General features: G+C 43.2%; 2 protein-coding genes across 10 annotated transcripts in view; one reads left to right on the top strand and one right to left on the bottom strand.

The window, feature by feature from the left end:
• MFSD6 (major facilitator superfamily domain containing 6) overlaps positions 1-9,218 on the top strand; it is a 61,890-nt gene extending 52,672 nt beyond the window's left edge. For 2 of the 4 annotated variants that reach the window (XM_027964707.3, XM_060409620.1), the window contains exons 3-6: positions 2,476-2,637; positions 3,461-3,559; positions 4,915-5,195; positions 7,102-9,218. In XM_027964707.3, coding sequence (XP_027820508.1) covers positions 2,476-2,637; positions 3,461-3,559; positions 4,915-5,195; positions 7,102-7,305 — 746 coding nt within the window. In that variant the 3' untranslated portion in view covers positions 7,306-9,218. Of the gene's footprint in view, positions 1-2,475; positions 2,638-3,460; positions 3,560-4,914 lie in introns of all 4 variants that reach the window. The other 2 variants (XM_027964708.3, XM_060409619.1) reach the window with 2 other exon arrangements.
• The window catches only part of NEMP2 (nuclear envelope integral membrane protein 2), a 38,353-nt gene continuing 22,229 nt past the window's right edge, over positions 3,460-19,583 (bottom strand). For all 6 annotated transcript variants that reach the window (XM_042243616.2, XM_027964706.3, XM_015093322.4 and 3 more), the window contains 3 exons: positions 19,159-19,335; positions 10,180-18,480; positions 3,460-8,833 (listed from right to left, as the gene is read on the bottom strand). In XM_042243616.2, the coding sequence (XP_042099550.1) occupies positions 18,339-18,480; positions 19,159-19,335 (319 nt within the window). In that variant the 3' untranslated portion in view covers positions 3,460-8,833; positions 10,180-18,338. The remainder of the gene's footprint in view (positions 8,834-10,179; positions 18,481-19,158; positions 19,336-19,583) is intronic.

The raw sequence follows: 19,583 nt of genomic DNA, 5'->3' as shown, positions 1-19,583 counted from the left end.
GGTTATAGCCCATTGTGTGTCTGTGCGCCACATCTTTTGAGCCAGTCATGCACTGACGGGCATGTGGTTGCTGCTCTGTCTTGCTATTGTAAATGGTGCTGCTGTGAACATTAGGGTACACATATCTTTTCAAATTAGAATTTGTGTCTTTTCCAGATAATTGTCCAGGAGTTGGATTACTGGGTCACATGCTGGCTCTGTTTCAGTATTTGAAGGAGCCTCCGAGCCTCTTCTGCCATAGCGGCTGCACAAGCTTACATTCCCACCGAAGAGCAGGAGAGCTCTCTTTCCTCCACACCCTCTCCAGCATTTTCAGACTTTTTAAATGATGATCATTTTGAATAGTGTGAGGTGATACCTGACTGTGGTTTTGACTTGCATTTCTCTAAGAATGAGCAATGATGAGCATCTTTTCATGTGCCTGTTGGTCATCTGGCTGTCTTCTTTGGAACAATGTCTAAGACTTCTGCCCATTCTTTGGCTGTGTTGTTTTTACAATAGTGAGTTTTATGAGCTGTTTGGAGATTTTGGATATTAACTCCTTGTTGGCCGCATCACTTCCAAATATTTTCTTCCATTCCTTAGGTTGTCTTTTTATTTTGTTGATTGTTTCATTTCTGTGCAAAATCTTTTTAAGTTATATCAAGTCCCATTTGTTTATTATTGCTTTTCTTTCTTTTTTGCTTTGGGAGACTGATCTAAGAAAATATTGCTACAATTTATGTCAGAGAATGTTTTTACCTATGTTCTCCTCTAGGAATTTTATAGTGCCATATCTTACATTTAGGTCTTCAAACCATTTTGTTTTGTATATGGTGTGTGGGAGTGCCCTAATCTCATTGACTTACATGTAGCTGTCCATGTTCCCCAACACCACATGTTGAAGACACTGCCTTTCCTCCAGTGTATATTCTGGTCTCCTTTGTTGTAGACTAATCGACTATATGTGCATGGGTTTATTTCTGGGGTCTGCTCTGTTCCATTGATCTATGTATCTATTCTTAATGTCAAAACAGGTACCCCCAAAAGGTTTTAATATCCAAAATATATTTTAAAACGACTACAACAGCAAAGAAACCCAAACAACCCAATTTGAAAATGAGCAAAGACTTGCAAAAATTTTCTCAAAGAAGATTTATAGATGGCTAATAAATGAAAAACATTCAGTATCAGTAGCTATTCAGTTCAGTTCAGTCGCTCAGTCGTGTCTGGACTCTTTGCGACCCACAAATTGCAGCACGCCAGGCCCCCCTGTCCATCACCAACTCCCGGAGTTCACTCAGACTCACGTCCATCGACTCGGTGAGGCCATGCAGCCACCTCATCCTCGGTTGTCCCCTTCTCCTCCTGCCCCCAATCCCTCCCAGCATCAGGGTCTTTTCCAGTGAGTCAACTATTAGGGAATGCAGATCAAAACCACAGCGCGACACCACTGCACTCCCATTGTGCTACGTCGCTTCAGTTGTGTCTGACAGGCTGCAGCCAAGCAGACTACAGCCTGCCAGGCTCCTCTGTCCCTGGGGATTCCCCGGGCAAGAATGCTGGAGTGGGTTGCCGTGCCCTCCTCCAGGGGTTCTTCCCGACCCAGGGATCGAACCCACATCTCTTCATGTCTCCTGCATTGGTGGGGGGTTCTTTACCACTAGCGCCACCTGGGAAGCCCTGACACCCATTAGCATTGCTATTATAAAAACACAGAAAATAACATCTGGTACGATATGGAAAAACTGCAATCCTTGAGCATTTCTAGTGGGAATGTAAAATGGAGCAGCTACTGTGGAAAACAGACCCTCAAAGTGTTAAATGTATTATTACCATGTAACCTAGTAATTCCACTTTAAGGCATATACCCCGAAGAACTGACACGGGGACTCAGACACTGGCACATCAGTGTTCACAGCAGCAGCATTCGCAACAGCCAGAAGGTGGAAACCCAAATATCCATCAAGAGATGAATGGATAAACAGAGTGTCACAAGGCTATGTATCCATGAGCCGTAAAAAGGAAGGAAATTCTGGCATAGGTAGCATGGACGAACTCTGAAGACTGTATGCTAAGTGAAAGAAGCTAGACACCAAAGAACCAACCCCGTGTGAGCCCACCTGTATGAGGTGCCCAAGCAGTCACACTCACAGAGAGAGAGAGTACACGGTGGTTCTCAAGGCCTGGAGATGGTATTGTGTAACGGGTGCAGAATTTCCATTTGGGCTGGAAATAAATTCTGGACACGGATGGTGGTGATAGGTGCACAAATCTGGGACTGTACTTAAAGCCACCGAACCATACACTTAAAAATGGTTAAATGACAAGTTTTGTTACGTGTGTTTTACCACAAAAAAGTTTGCATCTTTGTTAGATGTGCATATATGTCTGTATGTGTACACATGGATGCTCCCCATTAGTAGCTCACATTCCAAAACAGAGCAGCCTGAGGGGTGCTGACCAGCCGTCCCGCCTGCTCCCCTCTCTCCCCAGGAGTGACACACGCGGCCATCTGGGCGGCCTGCATCTCTTATCTCAGCGCCGCGGTTCCCCCTGAGCTGCGGACGTCTGCCCAGGGCATCCTGCAAGGCCTTCATCTGGGTTTGGGGAGAGGCTGTGGTGCCATGATCGGAGGCGTGCTAGTCAACTTTTTTGGTAAGAATGGCTTGCTTTCTTTCCCTTTCTTCTTTGATGAAACCTTACAGGTTTTTCAGCAACACCTCCATAAACACTCAGATTACTACTGAAGATTGCCAGACTCTCGTTTTCACATTCTTTTTCTAGCTTTCACAGTAGTCAGAACTGCAGTGCAGTGTGCTTCGGTAGTTAAGATGATTAGAGCAGACGGACAGTTAACCGCGTGCCACACAGATACCTCAGAGGAGCCAAACAAAGGAATAATCCCGCGTGCTTTTGGTTTGAAGTGTCCTAAACCTGTTGATGAAAATGTGGAGAAGAGATAATTCATCACTGTTTTTCCATCTGGCTTTGGTGACACCCCTGCATCTGTGATAACAGTCTGTTTGCTCCATCGGTTCCCCGTTACCGGAAATACAGGGGCCGAGGTGGAGGTGGGATTATTCTGCTCCAGGATCTTCACTACTCAGTGGGCTCACAGATGTCTGAATTTATAGCACCTATTGAGCTTGGCTGTTTTGACTACAGATTAATAGGACTGTTTAATAGGTAGATGGCCCTTATGAAGAAGAGAGCCCACTGCATTTTAAAAAGGCACTCAGAGACAGTCTTTTATTTTATAAATGCAGTTTGAAAATCTGATCAATGACAGATATCCAATACCAGCTCTTGGGTCTCTTGACAACTACCCAGACCTGTGTTTCTCCTTTGGTATGAAGCTAACGGCCACTTGCCGTTCTCTGCCCTGCTGCCTTTCTCAGCTTTAGAATATGGGCAGGCCTGGGTGAGGGCTACCCGCCTTTCCAGGAGCTACTCTCTAGAGCGTCACTTGTTTTCACAGGGGCTGCTGCAACCTTCCGAGGAATCGGCATGGCCTGCCTGGTGATCCTCCTGCTCTTTGCCCTGATCCAGTGGCTGGCGGTACCAGATGAGGAAGAAGGTAGACATGTGCATTGACCCTTAATGGTTCTAAAGGCTGAAGCCAAGGGGAGTTCTGCACATACCCCTGAGAAACCCAGAGGTGTTAACAGTGTGCCACAGACCCGCATGGCTCTGAGCTCGTGTGCACCATGGCTGGAGAGATACCACTTGCTGTGTTGAAAAGAATACTGGTTTTTTAAATAGCTTGGGGTTTTCTTCCTCTTGTTAAGGTACTGGGGAAGTATTGGTTTTAAATTTCTCTGGTATTCTAAAGAGATTTAAAATTTAAATACATAAAGGACTATACAGTAATTTTACTATTAGGGACAGGAAGTGACATTCATCTCTGTGCCTTAGCTTCATCTGAAAAAAAAAGCCTAAGCGTCAACTTGAAGTTTTCCCTTAATCAGGCATGAGAGTGAAAGTGGTAGCTGCTCAGTCATGTCTGAGTCTTTGCGACCCCGTGGACTGTGGCCCACCAGGCTCCTCGGTCCATGGGATTCTCCAGGCAAGAGTACTGGAGTGGGGTGCCATTCCCTTCTCCAGGGGATCTTCCCAACCCAGGTCTCCTGCATTGCAGGCAGATTAGGTATGGACTTCATTAAAATTATTATACGGCAAGAAGGTTATATCCAATATAATACGTGGATGAAAACAAGTTTTCAACTTATTTGGGCAATCAACTTTTTAATTTTCTTTTTTTGAATGAAGAAGGCCAACCATTAAAACAAATATTCTTTCTCAGCTCTTGAGTCCTGGAACAGGCTCATCTTCTACGGTGTCTTGTCCTTTGAGGAGCATTTGCCTCAAGTACTCAAAGTGCTTCTATTAAGAGAAACACTAACTTGTTACAGAAACCCCAATGACAGATTTTAATTCCAAGTTACTCAGAAAGAAAGACCAATACTGACTTTTCTCACTCTTGTTCTTCCATAATCCTAACCAGATCATATCTCTTACATAGCTTGGTCCATGCCTTCAGTAAAAGTCTAATAAAAGCATCTGTCATGTGAGTTTCCTGTTTTGATGCTTCTCTTTACAATTTCAGTACTCTAAGTGGTTATACCGAAGCTATAACCTATGCCCCACAAACACAACATACTGTTACACGAACAATACATTTCATAAATAGGGTCGTGTCTGTTAGGCTCTGTAAGGAGACCTGGAAGGCAGATATCACATTCATTTGCTCAGTAATCGCCACCAGGTAGGAAAGCCACCTTTGCTACACTGCCGCTTGCTGCCATTCCCAAGCACACTGGCATGGGCTGATCGAGGTTGTCTGTCTATTTTTCACTATTTATATATACTTACATGCATCTGTTTAAATACACTGAAAACTGACAAATGATTTAAACATGATTTTCTCTCCAGACAAGACGATGTTGGCAGAAAGGATTCCCGTTCCCTCTAGCCCTGTTCCCATAGCAACCATCGACCTGGTCCAGCAACAGACAGAAGATGTTATGCCACGCACTGAGCCCAGACTTCCACCCAAGAAAACCAAGCACCAGGAAGAACAGGAGGATGTGAACAAGCCAGCCTGGGGGGTCAGTTCCTCTCCCTGGGTGACCTTTGCCTACGCACTCTACCAGATTAAAGAGATGATGCAGCTCACAAGGGACAACCGCGCTTCTGAGATACAGCCTCTGCAGGTAAAGGTCCTCTGCTGCGCCCCCTTACGTAGGCCTGGTTGTTTCAGATATTCGCTCAGCGAAACTTCTGGGAGGTCTGTCGGGGAAATAAGCATGCAGACAGGTAATTTCAGTACTTTTGTGACAACTGTGTTACAGAGGTGTATACAAGGTTTCATAGAGGGAAAATTCTGCCTTACACAGTTCAGAAAGGCCTCACAGAGAAGACAGTACTTCTTGAAAGAAATTCATTCTGATTTTCTATATTTCTTTACAATGTCTGTGTTGATGGACACTAGCTACTGTGTGGATATATGGTTCTTGCCTTGGTGGATTATATATATTAATCTCTAATTTAAAAATTCTAGTGGGGACTTTCTATATAGTAGTACATCAATAAATATCTGATGAATTAGTTAGTACTCTGAGCCACTGTAGGGGTCTTATACAATACCCAACTGAGTGGAGTGTGGATTTGCTGGTGGGCTCACCTGAAAGATAAAAAGTGTGGTTTTTCTTACCCTTAGAGTTGTGGTCTCTCCTGAGTAGAGTCGAATCTCATGGATAAAACATTGTAGGTAATTGTCACTGAAGCTATATTAATATTTTTGGAAAATGATTAGGTGTGACTTCTATGAACAGTTTAGCCAAAGTAATGCGTTTAACGTCCCTGTGTTTTTTTAATCAAATCATTCTCTTTCATGGGATGAATCATCAGTGTTTTATCTAGAGCAGTTTCAGAGGACATAGGAGGAAAAAAAATAAAGGAGGAAGACTTAAAGAGTAATTTGATAATTTCTTTAATTTGAAATACATTAATTAATCGATCATAATTTTGTAAACTAACATAATATTTCTATAGCTTAAACCAAATCTGATTCTTTGCTGGTAACGTTTAGTCCATGCGTGATCTTATTTGGTCTATCAAGATAATAAACTCATGCAAATCCTCTGCTCACAAGTCAAGAGGGACAAGAGGGTGGGAAGAGCGTATGAAGGAGGTGAAGCAGGAGGAAAAATGAGGTCTTCTGCCCAAAAGGCAGTGTTTTCATACTTGGGACACTTATCCCCATTTTCACAGACGCCTATGAGGCTTAAGCATCATTAAACTTTTTTTTCTGGTATGTTAAGATGAATTAAAACTAGCTGGTATAACTTATTCTTATAAAGAAGTCATCATACAATTTCTTCTTTCACATTTTAGAGTCAATTACAGAAACAAAACTTTTTGAAGTGATGGGTATTAGTTCAGAGAGCAATCCATTAAAGAAAAACAAAAACATATTTTCTGATTTTCAGAAACCAGGAATGTGGTATTTTACAGACATGGTATATGTGATGTTCTGGAGTGACAGGTACTCCCTCAAACCAGCTGGTCACATAGGGGCTCGTTTACTGTTTTTTTTTTTACGTGGATGTTCTGTCTTACTTGTTTAGTTAAATACACATCAGGATTCTTCACTTCAGGACCTTTCTTTTCCTGGTCCCTTCTCCAAGGCCGAGAATGCCTTCCTCACTCCCTGTTAGACAAGGTGCCTTCCAGCCTGGCAGGCTCTGGCCTCAGCAAACAGCATGAGTTTCCATCCCATGCTGCTCACCCAGCGACTTGCCACAGTGGCCAGTGGGAGCGCAGGAGGCGTCTGCTGATGCGGACTGTTCTCCTAGGAGCAGCAGGCATTGTGGTAGTAATGTCTCCTTTATCCACAAGGTACATCTGCTTACAGTGTTTATGTTTTTCATGCGGCTTTGGCAGTTGCACATAGGAAAGGAGATGAAAGGTAAGCCGTTCCACCCTTATTCCTCTATCACTTGCTTCCTGAAGCGGTTGCTTCAGGATGCTCTCCCCATGCTGCCTCTATCTCACTTGAAAGCATATAGGAAGTCTGCTAGCACTGACCATGGGGCACGTCCTATCTTTACCTTCCAGGGGACCAGTGAGAGTCAGAAACATTCTGCAGCTGGTGGAGCCCAGCCTGGACCACGTGAGGCTCCCCCTGACCCACCCAGAAGCCAGCCATCCCCTCCAGCAGCCGCATCTCAGGCGCAGAGCAGCCCTGCTCACCCCAGTGTGGACCTGCGCACAGAGGACAGTGAGGACCACCAGGCTCCGCCTGCCGCTGGGGGACACTGAGGCGTCCCGCTCACCTCACACCCTGCATGGAGCTGGGCTCCTCTGCCAGGACAGAGGGAGAGGCGCCTGAACCCAGGACACGCCTCACTTGAGGGGCACAGCACCACACACGCTTCTAACACCTGAACTCATCGCCAAGGAGACACCCACACACAAAGGAGCTACAGTACATATTGGCAGGGACAGGCCACCTCCCACAGCCCCACCGGAGTCACAGGAGGAGAATGGAGTTCAGTGAGGGCTTTCGGTTCTTGGGTTTGTAGGTTAAGGACCACAGGACTTCTCTGCCAGGGCAGTAAGAGTTGGAACCAGCAGTTACACTGAATGGGTGGAGGACAAGAAAGTGTTTCAAGGTGAATGCTGATGTAAGTTCCCTCTTCTGATTATTTATTCTAATTATTTGGTTCTTAATGCAAACGGAGAGGAAACAGAATACATCTATAATTTTGTTTCTTTTAAAAAGAACCATTTAAAAATTATAAGACTTATTTTAAAAGTAACCAGATAAAAGTTGGTAGCATCTATGTTTTTGTTTAATAAGAAAGAAAAACAAAGGAAAAAGTTTCGTCAGAAACTGGGGATATCTCTAGGAAATATATTTTTATATGTGTATGGTATATAATGAAAATAGTCAATTCTTAGAGCAGCAAAAGCTGTTACTGACCACTGCAAGCTAAGCTGAGCTTTAAAATGCCTTCTGTTTTAAATGGCCTTTAAGACCAGGGGAAGGAATATTTGAAATAAACCAACCAACTCAGTATGCTGTGGCTTGACAGACAAAGGTTTACTAAATATATTGATACTGTAAATAGCCTCTATCACTATTTACAGCTTTCTAGTGATTTGGGCTCTAATTAGCTGATGGAATAAAACAAACACAAAATCAATGAATTCCTAAGGGTTTCTTTTAATTAAGCAGTACTACTTACAAATAACCGTATGAGATTTAAGTGCCTGGGGGAGGGATACAATTTTTTAAAATTACATAATGGCTCAGTTTTTGTTTTGTTTTTTTTTTTGGTGAGGGGAAAAAAAAGGTGGTGAACAGGAAGCCAGGAGTGGGAAAGACAGAAGTAAGTACACTTTCCAACGACTTAAGACACAAGTATCAGTCTATTCTTTCCCGTGAAGACACAGTCAGACACTGGACAGTTCAGGTATGAACACACTACTCTAAATGCTACAGCTGCAGTCAGGACAGTGGCCAGGTGACTCCTGCATCAAGCTTGCTGCTCAAAGTGAACGCTGAGGTTACAGGAAGCCTTGGGGGAGGGCTGTGGGCAAGGGAACGCTGCTTTAGCTGAAGGAAGGGCGGTTATACAGTGTGTACGATACGGTGGATGAGCACAGAGGAGAGGAGAGAAAAGAACAGAGTTACAAATGAAAAACTCACCTTACTCTCTGACCCTGATTAGGCAGGACCAACTGTAAAGTAAGGGCTTCCCCACGACACCACACTTCTGCCCACAACAACATCTGGGAGAAGGAACTCGACACTTGGATATCTAGCTTCACCACAGAACACAGCCTAAAAATAAAATGGGAAGGAATAGAATTAAGCAAATAGTTATTTTTGCACTTGACTGAAATGTACTGTACTGTAAATTATCATAACTCATTTTAAGTGACCTTTAAAAATCAGATGTATTTATTATGCTTATGTAATTATAGAAATAGATGGGTGACAGGCTGAACCTCACCTATGAATATACAGTATGTGGATTTGTGAAACTGACTGTAGGAAGTCAAAAAACTTCTGTGTCTTGTGTTTACAGTTCTGATTTATTCCTCTGAAAAGCCTGCTGTTTTGGAAATGCACAGTTGACATGTTCAAATAAAACTAAATACCATTTTTAAATACTTCCTAAATGATAATGATGTGACCAAACAAATAAAAGTCCCTTGCTCTGTAATGAATGAGATCAAATTCTACAGGCCTTTATTATGAGACATTTACTGTGAGAGCTGACTCAACAATGCAGTAATTTCCAACCTTTCAGAACAGACACCTTCATGGGTTTGTAGACTTTGTGACTTCTGTCCTTAAAGTGCCATTAAAAATAGAGTGCAAATTAAATTTTGATTTTATAATTTTATAATCCCTTTTGAGAACCCCTGGAAATACCTAGGGAAGTCACAAAGCCCAGGCTGGCAATCACTGCCTTAATGACCTGTTTCATATTTTTCCCTTAATTGCAGAAAAAGTAAATTACACAAAGCGCTGAGCTCCTGTGGTATCTGAAGAGGTTAGTTATGAATTAGTAAACTATTGCTCAAAGCCTTCAGTAGAATAACAGATGACAGACACTAACACATATCCCTCCACCTACCAAAAAACCTCATGAAAAGTGTAAGGAATTCACAGGAAGAACATCACAGCCTTACTGGCTTATTCATCTTGTCATGGGCCACAGGAAAGCAGAATGCTGGTGAACTGCTTCGCTCTGATGGCAGTTCCTCCAAAACTGCCAGGGTGGAGGCTGCCAATGGCGCTGGGACCATTGTTAAAGCAGTATTCCTTGCAGTGGATCGGGAGTTACGCAGTGATTCTAGGTTACTCACTCACAGGAAGCCACACCCATTGTTACGGGGCGCTTGCTGTGTGCTGATGACCTTATCCTTCTGCCTTACAACCACCTGCTGTGATATCACTGTCCCCACATTAAGTATGAGGATTCTGCAGCTAACTCAGCTTGTGTTATGGGGCCTGGGTCACAAAGCAAGGATTCAAAACTCAAACCCACCTAATGTCTACCCAGGACTTTCCCTGACCCCAGGAGGCAGGGAGGCCTTCCCTGCTTCTGTTGTGGTAAAATGAGTCTGAAGAAAAGCCCTGGTCATTCTGAATCTGCCCGTCATGTGCCTGGTACTCACGTGGCATGGTTGTAGCTCCATTTAGGATCCCTAGATATTCCAGATACGTGGAAGTCCAGCACCTTCAAACTCCGGCGGTTAGTCGTGAGTGCCACGCTGGAGGTAACTTGGAAGGTTTGGCAACCTGCAGAGAAAACTTGGAGGTCAGCAGGGATTCTGAAGACCAATGCCGTGGAGTCAGGAAGGGCCAGCAGACATGCCCACTGCTCGATGCACCCTCTAGTGTGGCAGCCATTAGCCACAGGCGGTTCTTAAGTGGCTGCCGTGTGGCTAGTACATCCGAGGAATTCATTTCTCTTGCTATTTAAACAGCCACATGCGGCTCCTGGCTATTATGCTGGACATGCAGAAACAGGAAGAAACCACCTTTGGGAGATCTCTGGGTCTTAGTTTTCTCATCTTCACTGTGAAAGGCTGGCCCCTAAAATTAACATTATTTTGTGAAGAGGCATTTCGTTACACCACCTGGTGTGGTTTTAAGGACAACAAGCGCCCGGTAACAATGGGTGTGGCTTCCTGTGAGTGACTAACCTAGAATCACGGCCTAACTCCACATCGACTCTTAGGCTGTGACAGAGCTGAATGGAGGGAAGCAAAAGATGGTTTTCTCTTCAGAAATTCTTCTGTTCCTAGGTGCAAGAAACAGAGAAAGCTACTTCCGAAGCCCCAGAGCACTCCTGTGAACCCCTGGCTCAAGAATCCCAAATCACCAGACAGACGGGAAAGAGGCTGGTGTCTGGACAGAAAGAGAATAAAGGGGGAAGGGGAAGTGGGCTCTCAAATCACAAAGCGACTTACCTTATGCAAGGACTAACTGTGGTTTAAAATAAGACAGTAGCCGGAAACTTGGTGATGTCCAGAGGGGGGAGATATGAGCCAGTCCAGGTGAGTACCTTGCTCTCACTCAGCTCCCACCTCCTTCAGGTGGTGAATGCAGGACCACTTACCCCACTGCGGCTCCAGGGAGGTCCCCACTTTCAGACGGCAACCCAAGGACCTTAACAGTGCTGGCCGTGGAGACACTGTGTGGATGTGCGTCTCACTGCTGCCAGTGGGGACTCACACCTGTAAGTAGCCTATGTGGCATTAGGGACCTCCTCTGTAAAATTAAGGTCATCGCAGCATCCGCCTTACGTTTGATGTGTAAATGACATCCCTTACACAGTGCACACTCCCTAAATATTGCCAGCATTTTTGTGTGGCAAACAGACACAAATGCTGTCTCATTTCTCCAATCAAGTTCTAGCTCTCTGAGTATGTTGTGACATTTAAATCCACTGTATGCTCCCAAACTACAGTACTGTGTTACATGCTTACATATACCCAGTAAGCTGTCTAATAAGGCATTCAGTTCCAACATGCACTGTAAACATTAAGTGGTTAGAGATATTAGTTAAGGGATAAAATTAATAAAAACATAAGTTGAAGAGGATGGGGGGATAAATGACAAGTAACGTTATATGCCAACAAACTCGACAACCTAGAAGAAACAAATTTCTAGAAACATACAGCCTGTCAAGACTGAGTCAAAAAGAAACAAGCAATTTGAACAGATCGATCACTAGAAAAGAATCTGAAATAATAAAAACTCCTTACAAACAAAAGTCCAGGACCAGATGGCTTCATTGGGGAATTCTACCAAACATATAAAGAAGAATTTATACCTATCCTTCTCAAACAAGAATTCAAAAAAATCAAAGACAAAGGAACACTCCCAAATTCATTCTGTAAGGCCACCATTACCCTGATACCAAAACCAGACAAAGACAACACACAAAAAACTACAGGCCAATATCACTGATCAACATAGATGCAAAAATCTTCAACAAAATTTTAGCCAACAGAATTCAGCAACACATCAAAAAGCTAATACACCATGGTCAAGTTGGGATTATTCCAGCAATGCAAGGATTCTTCAATATACACAAATCAATCAATGTGATACACCATGTTAACAAATTGAAAGATAAAAAACATAGGATAATCTCAATAGATGCAGAAAAAGCCTTTGACAAAATTCAGCACCCATTTATGATTAAAACTCTTCAAAAAATGGGCATAGAAGGAACCTACCTCAACACAGTGAAGGTCATATATGATGAGCCTCCAGCAAACATTATTCTCAGTGGTGAGAAACTGAAAGCATTCCCCCTAAGATCAGGAACAAGACAGGGGTGTCCACTTTCACCACTATTATTCAACATAGTTCTGGAAGCCCTAGCCACAGCGATCAGAGAAGAAAAAGAAATAAAAGGAATCCAGATCGGAAAAGAAGTAAAGCTCTCACTGTTTGCAGATGACATAATACTGTACATAGAAAACCCTAAAGATAGTATCAGAAAATTACTAGAGTTAGTGGATTAGGCAAAGTTGCAGGATACAAAATCAATGCACAGAAATCACTTGCATTCTACATACTCACAATGAAAAATCGGAAAGAGCAATTAAGGAATCAATCCCATTCACCACTGCAACGAAAAAAAATATCTAGGAATAAACTTACCCAAGGAGACAAAAGAACTGTACACAGAAAATTGTAAGACACTGATGAAAGAAATCATAAACAGATGGAGAGAGATTCCATGTTCCTGGGTAGGAAGAATCAATATTGTGAAAATGACTATACTACCAAATGCAATCTACAGATTCAATGTGACCCCTATCAAATTACCAGTGACATTTTTCATGGAACTAGCACAAAAAATTTCACAATTCATATGGAAACACAAAAGACCCCAAACAGCCAAAGCAGTCTTGAGAAAGAAGAATGGAGCTGGAGGAATCAACCTTCCTGACTTCAGATTATATTACGAAGCTACAGTATGGTACTGGCATAAAAAAAGAAACACAGACCAATAGAACAAGATAGAAAACCCAGAAATAAACCCATGCACCTATGGGTACCTTATTTTTGACAAAGGAGGGAAGAATATACAATGGGGCAATGACAGCCTCTTCAATAAATGGTGCTGGGAAAACTGGACAGCTATGTGTAAAAGAATGAAATGAGAACACTTCCTAACGCCATGCACAAAGATAAACTCAAAATGGATTAAAGACCCAAATATAAGACCAGAAACTCTTAGAGGAAAACAGGCAAAATGCTCGATGACATAAATCAAAGCAAGATCCTCATTAGTTCCTGCTGCTAAGTCTCTTCGGTCGTGTTCGACTCTGTGCAACCCCAGAGACGGCAGCCCACCAGGCTCCGCCATCCCCGGGATTCTCCAGGCAAGAACACTCGGGTGGGTTGCCATTTCCTTCTGCAATGCATGAAAGTGAAAAGTGAAAGTGAAGTCGCTCAGTCGTGTCTGACTCTTTGCGACCCCATGGACTGTAGCCCACCAGGCTCCTCCGTCCATAGGATTTTCCAGGCAAGAATACCGGAGTAGGGTGCCATTGCCTTCTCCCATTACTTCCTAGAGTAATGGAAATAAAAACAAAAGTAAACAAGTGGGGCATGATTAAACTTAAAAGCTTTTGTACAGCAAAGGAAACTATAAGCAAGGTGAAAAGACAACCCTCAGAATGGGAGAAAATAATAGCAAATGAAACAACTGACAAAGACTTAATTTCCAAAATACACAAGCAGCTCATATCAATACCAGAAAAACAAAATAACCCAATCAAAACATGGGAAAAAGACTTACACAGACATTTCTTTAAAGACGACATACAGATGGCTAGCAAACACATGAAAAGATGTTCAACATCGCTCATTATTCAGTTCAGTTCAGTTCACTCACTCAGTTGTGTCTGACTCTTTGCGACCCCATGAATCGCAGCACGCCAGGCCTCCCTGTCCATCACCAACTCCCGGAGTTCACTCAGACTCACGTCCATCGAGTCCGTGATGCCATCCAGCCATCTCATCCTGGGTCATCCCCTTCTCCTCCTGCCCCCAATCCCTCCCAGCATCAGAGTCTTTTCCAATGAGTCAACTCTTCGCATGAGGTGGCCAAAGTACTGGAGTTTCAGCTTTAGCATCATTCCTTCCAAAGAAATCCCAGGATTGATCTCCTTCAGAATGGACTGGTTGGATCTCCTTGCAGGCCAAGGGACTCTCAAAAGTCTTCTCCAATACCACAGTTCAAAAGCATCAATTCTTTGGCGCTCAGCCTTCTTCACAGTCCAACGCTCACATCCACACATGACCGCTGGAAAAACCATAGCCTTGACTAGATGGACCTTACTCGGCAAACTAATGTCTCTGTTTTTGAATATGCTATCTAGGTTGGTCATAACTTTTCTTCCAAGGAGTAAGCGTCTTTTAATTTCATGGCTGCAATCACCATCTGCAGTGATTTTAGAGCCCAAAGAAATAAAGTCTGACACCATATCCACTGTTTCCCCATCTATTTCCCATGAAGTGATGAGAGAAATGCAAATCAAAACTACAATGAGACATCACCTCACACCCGTCAGAATGGCCATCACCAAAAAGGCTACAAACAATAAATGCTGGAGATGATGTGGAGGAAAGGGAACGCTCTTGCACTGTTGAGTGTAAACTGATAGAGCCACTGTGGAAGACAGTATGGAAATTCCTTAAAAAACAAGAATAAAACCACCATATGACCTAGCAATCCCACTCTTAGGCATATACCCTGAGGAAATAAATACTGAAAAAGACACATGGATCCCACTGTTCACTGCAGCACTATTTATAATGGTATAACATGGAAGCAACCTAGGTGTGCACTGACAGATGAGTGGATGGAGAAGCTGTGGTACATATACACAATGGAATATCACTCAGCCATAAAAGGAATGCATTTGAGTCAGTTCTGATGACATGGATGAACCTAGAACCTACTATACAGAGTGAGGTAAGTCAGGAAGAGAAAGATAAATATCGTATTCTGACGCATATATATGGAATCTAGAAAAATGGGCAGCAATGGAGAAACAGACAGAGAATAGACTTACGGACATGGGGAGAGGGGAGGAGAGGGTGAGCTGTATGGAGAGGGTAACATGGAAACTTACATTACCATATGTAATAGCCAACCGGGAATGTGCTGTATGACTCAGGAAACTCAAACAGGGGCTCTGTACCAACCTAGAGGGGTGGGATGGGGTGGGAGGTGGGAGGGAGGTTCAAAAGGGAGGGGATATTGCAGCCATGAAATTAAAAGATGCTTACTCCTTGGAAGAAAAGTGATGAGCAGCCTAGACAGCATATTCAAAAGCAGAGACATTACTTTGCTGACTAAGGTCCGTCTAGTCAAGGCCATGGTTTTTCCTGTGGTCATGCATGGATGTGAGAGTTGGACTGTGAAGAAGGCTGAGCGCCGAAAAACTGATGCTTTTGAACTGTGGTGCTGGAGAAGACTCTTGAGTCCCTTGGACTGGAAGGAGATCCAACCAGCCCATTCTGAAGGAGATCAATCCGGGATTCCTTTGGAAGGAATGATGCTAAAGCTGAAACTCCAGTACTTTGGCCACCTCATGCGAAGAGTTGACTCATTGGAAAAGACTCTGATGCTGGGAGGGACTGGGGGCAGGAGAAGGGGACGACAGAGGATGAGATGGCTGGATGGCATCACGGACTCGATGGACGTGAGTCTGAGTGAACTCCGGGAGTTGGTGATGGACAGGGAGGCCTGGCGTGCTGCGATTCATGGGGTCACAAAGAGTCAGACACGACTGAGTGACTGAACTGAACTGATGGCTGATTTATGTTGAGGTTTGACAGAAAACAGCAAAATTCTGTAAAGCAATTGTCCTTCAATTAAAAAATAAGTTAAAAAAAATATTATACTAAATGAAAAATGCCAGAAACCAAAGGCTACAAACTGTATGAGGCTTTTGACTGAAGCTACAGAGCGCGCATGCATGCACTGATATGAAACGTTCAGAATACGCACGTATAGAGGCGGAAAGCAGACCTCTAGGTGCTGTGGCTCAGGGAAAGGAGGCGGGGGCCAAGCAGTGAGTGGCTGCTGACGGGCACAGTGGTTTTTTTCAGAGTGACGGAAATGTTCTAAAATTGATTATGGCAATGGTTTTACAACTCTGAAGATATTAAGAATCATGAACTATACACTCTAAATACATGAACTATATGGTATATAAATTATATCTCAATAAAAGTTATTAAAAATATGTAAAAGAGAAAATAAAAAAATACAGAAAGCATCTGGCTCTTAGGGTCAGCTAAAAATACCTGTCTCACTGCAAGTGTCTCCAAAATTCTACATCCATTCTGTTATTTTTGCATAGGATCCTTCTCTCAGTTGGACCAAAAAAAAAAAAAAAAAGTGATTTAAACACTGTACTTCTCTTAACTCTGGAATAATAATCACACACAGGAAAATGTAAGATCCTTTGTCTTTTCTTGATGCTATTCTGGGGGTCTTAACTGTTTCACATGTTTAGATATCAAATATTCCAAACCTCTTAAAATCTAAAATTTCTTACATTTCTAGATTAAAAAAAAAAAAAAGTCATGAATTCAAATACTGTCCTAAATGTCAGATGGACACTCCTTTGTAATCCAGCCCTGAGTATTATTAGTTCACAAAGCAATTTTTGTGATATATGTTTTAAAACCTTTAAAAAATTATACAGAATGATATGATTATTCAAACATGGCCACCTACACTACATCTCACCCACATATGTTGGTGTCAAACAGTCCAATTTGCTAGCAACAGTGAGCTTTCACGAGGCAGCCTGTGGAAGCAGAACACAGCAAAGGTTCCCTGGTGCTCCCCAGCTACACGCCCACGGTGGCATGAGGCACAGAACCCATGCCAACCACCTGCGAAGGGCAGATCCCTTCACTCAACGCAGATGAGAGACGGGGATGTCTTGTTCTTTATGCTGCTGCTCCTCGTGGCCCCCCACAGCAAGAGAGTCCATACTTGATTCCTAAAGAGAGTCAGCTCAACATCATCTGAACCCTTGGGTCGTCGTGCCACGTCCAGACCTTTCCTCAGACCTATGTTTTGGCCTCTGTTCCTCAGGGTCAAAGCTCACAATCAGTCCCTCACTTCACTCCAGAATTAATATGATGAATCAAGAAAAAGATTTGTTCTCTATAAGGAAGAACACACATCTGTTTCATAGGAAATTGTTATATATAATTACACAATTTTTAAAAATAGGCCAGTAAACTTTAGGTTAAATTTCAACATACAAAGAAATACAAAAAGTAGTTCAACAATTTCAACACACAAAAAATTTAGAAAAGTAATTCTAACTTCTAATCTTTAATATATGTATATAAAAGTCCTGTCAAAACTTTAAAATATAACCTTAGGAAATGTTTCTCTTTATTGAAGCTATCAGTTACTTGGGTATTATTAAAAAGTAAAAAAATACGTCAGCACTATTGTAAGACCCAAGGCTGTGGAGAGACGGCCCCTCAGCTTGCTTCTAGAAGTCTCTTCTACCTGAATCATAGGAAAAAGCAGGGCTGGAATTCTAGTCCCAGAGCTGCCTCTAAAAATCTCTGTGGTCTTGGATAAGTTATTTAACTTTTCCAAGTCTCCATTCCTCCACCATCAGCATTTTCTAAACATTCAAGGAATATTAATGTCATAAAGAAGGGTTCTGTTTTCAAATTAAGTCAGAGACTGCTACACACCATTTCTCCTCTTCAGGAGGTTCACACAACAGGCATTAGCATTACTAAAGGCTCTGATAAGTCCTGCAGTATGTTTGTCTAATCATGTATCCATCTTGGTTGACCTCAGGATCCCTTACCGGCTAACACGGTAGCATCCTGTGGACTACACTTTGGAAAACATTGGTCCAAGATACCCCAGGTCTCTTCCAGCCCTTACATTGGTAACACACAGGAAGAGCAACGCACTATTTTGTTGCAGGTTATGGGGTTTAAGAGACACCTTAGTGCCTTGGAGTTGACAAGGAACTTATTCACATTACTTGGACCTTTGAAGATCAACACGATTCCCTTGTTCCTAACGAGAGTCTTCATTCAAGCAAAGCGATCATGACCGTCACACGATCTCAGTGGCCACCTACAGGACAATACACAGAACTGACCAAGAAGGATCAGTTATCTTCAATAAAGTTTAGATTTCCTTTCCAGTATGGTTTGATGTTTCTCTGTGGCGAATGCTTTGGCCACTGCTCCTTGGAACAGCTCTGCATCCCTGCGCATGCCCACTTCCTTGTCCAGGATGAAGTCACTGTGCAGGCAGACTGTCAGGAGTCCTCAGGTTAAAGAGCTGCTCTTCCAAGAAGGCGCCCCCAAGGCCATATTGTTCCTCATGGAGCCTCACTTCTTCGGGCGACAAGTGGCTTCCTCCCAGAACAAAGTCCGCAAACCTAGTATTTATTTCAAATAAAGTTAATGTTATCACAGAAAGCTTTGTTTGGAAGATATCATGTTCCCTGGCTGCTTATCCCCCTTAATTAAATCTGGCTTTGCATCAGTAGAGGCTGGCATTTGCACAGTGGGTGTGAAAACAAGAAGGCTGTGTGCTCCTCCAGACGCTCAGGGAAGGACCAGGAAGCAGGCCGACTTGGAAGCACCAGGCGCTGCTAAACAGGCCCACTCCTGTTTTCTAATTCCTTTTCTCTCTCATTCAATGTATTATTGATTCACTACTTTAGTGTCCTTCCCCCTTCAGTTTTTAATTTGAGGGCACTGCTGTTTGGATAAAGCTTCAGAGGCTGGGGCAGAGATTTCTTTCTTGGTGAACTTTATCAATGAGTTTCCACCCCTAAAGCATGAGAAGCAGAGGACGCATCCCATTCTGCCTCCCTTCTCCTATGAGTGGTCTTTATGGCCTTCCCTATATAATACATCAGATCAACATTTTCTCCGACCCTGACAGTTCTAAGGTGCAATGCAGAACACTGAAGCAAAAGAAGCTCGACAGCTTCCGTGTCATGTTACCCGGGAAGCTGTGTTTCTAGCCTTAAGCACCTGATCCAAACTGTCGTGTTATTTCCGGGGTAACACCAACCCAGCCGTGGTGTGGGCAGCGGGGCAAGGCTCACTTTTTCGGCTCCTGGAGCCTGGAGACCGCCAGCCAGGATGGGAAGCCGGGGCTGCGGCAGGCCTGGCGGAGCTCCTCCAGGGCGCAGATTGTGGCGGCATCAGCTTGCTCCCTGTACTGGTCTTCAGTAAGAAGCTTCACCGCCAGCTTCTCTGATGTGAACCATTTCTTCATTTTCCTAAAACAGGCAGCATTTGGTTGCTAGATTCCTGGCCATATCTGGTTGCTCAATTCAACTCTTAAGATTTATAAAAATACATTTCTTAGAAAGTAATAATTCTTAACTTCCCTCTACATCATACTCTACTTATTTCTCTTGTTATCCCAATTGAGGTTTACAGAACGTGTAATTTGTAACTGCACATTCCCCCTCTTCCTGGACCAGCTGAAATAATGTTCTAAGGCACTGAGGATCCTTTTTTTTTT

The sequence above is a fragment of the Ovis aries genome, chromosome 2 (genome assembly GCF_016772045.2).
Source record: "Ovis aries strain OAR_USU_Benz2616 breed Rambouillet chromosome 2, ARS-UI_Ramb_v3.0, whole genome shotgun sequence".
Classification (NCBI taxonomy): domain Eukaryota; kingdom Metazoa; phylum Chordata; class Mammalia; order Artiodactyla; family Bovidae; genus Ovis; species Ovis aries.
Note: the sequence above shows the minus strand (reverse complement) of the source record. Positions and strands in the feature narration are given on the sequence as shown.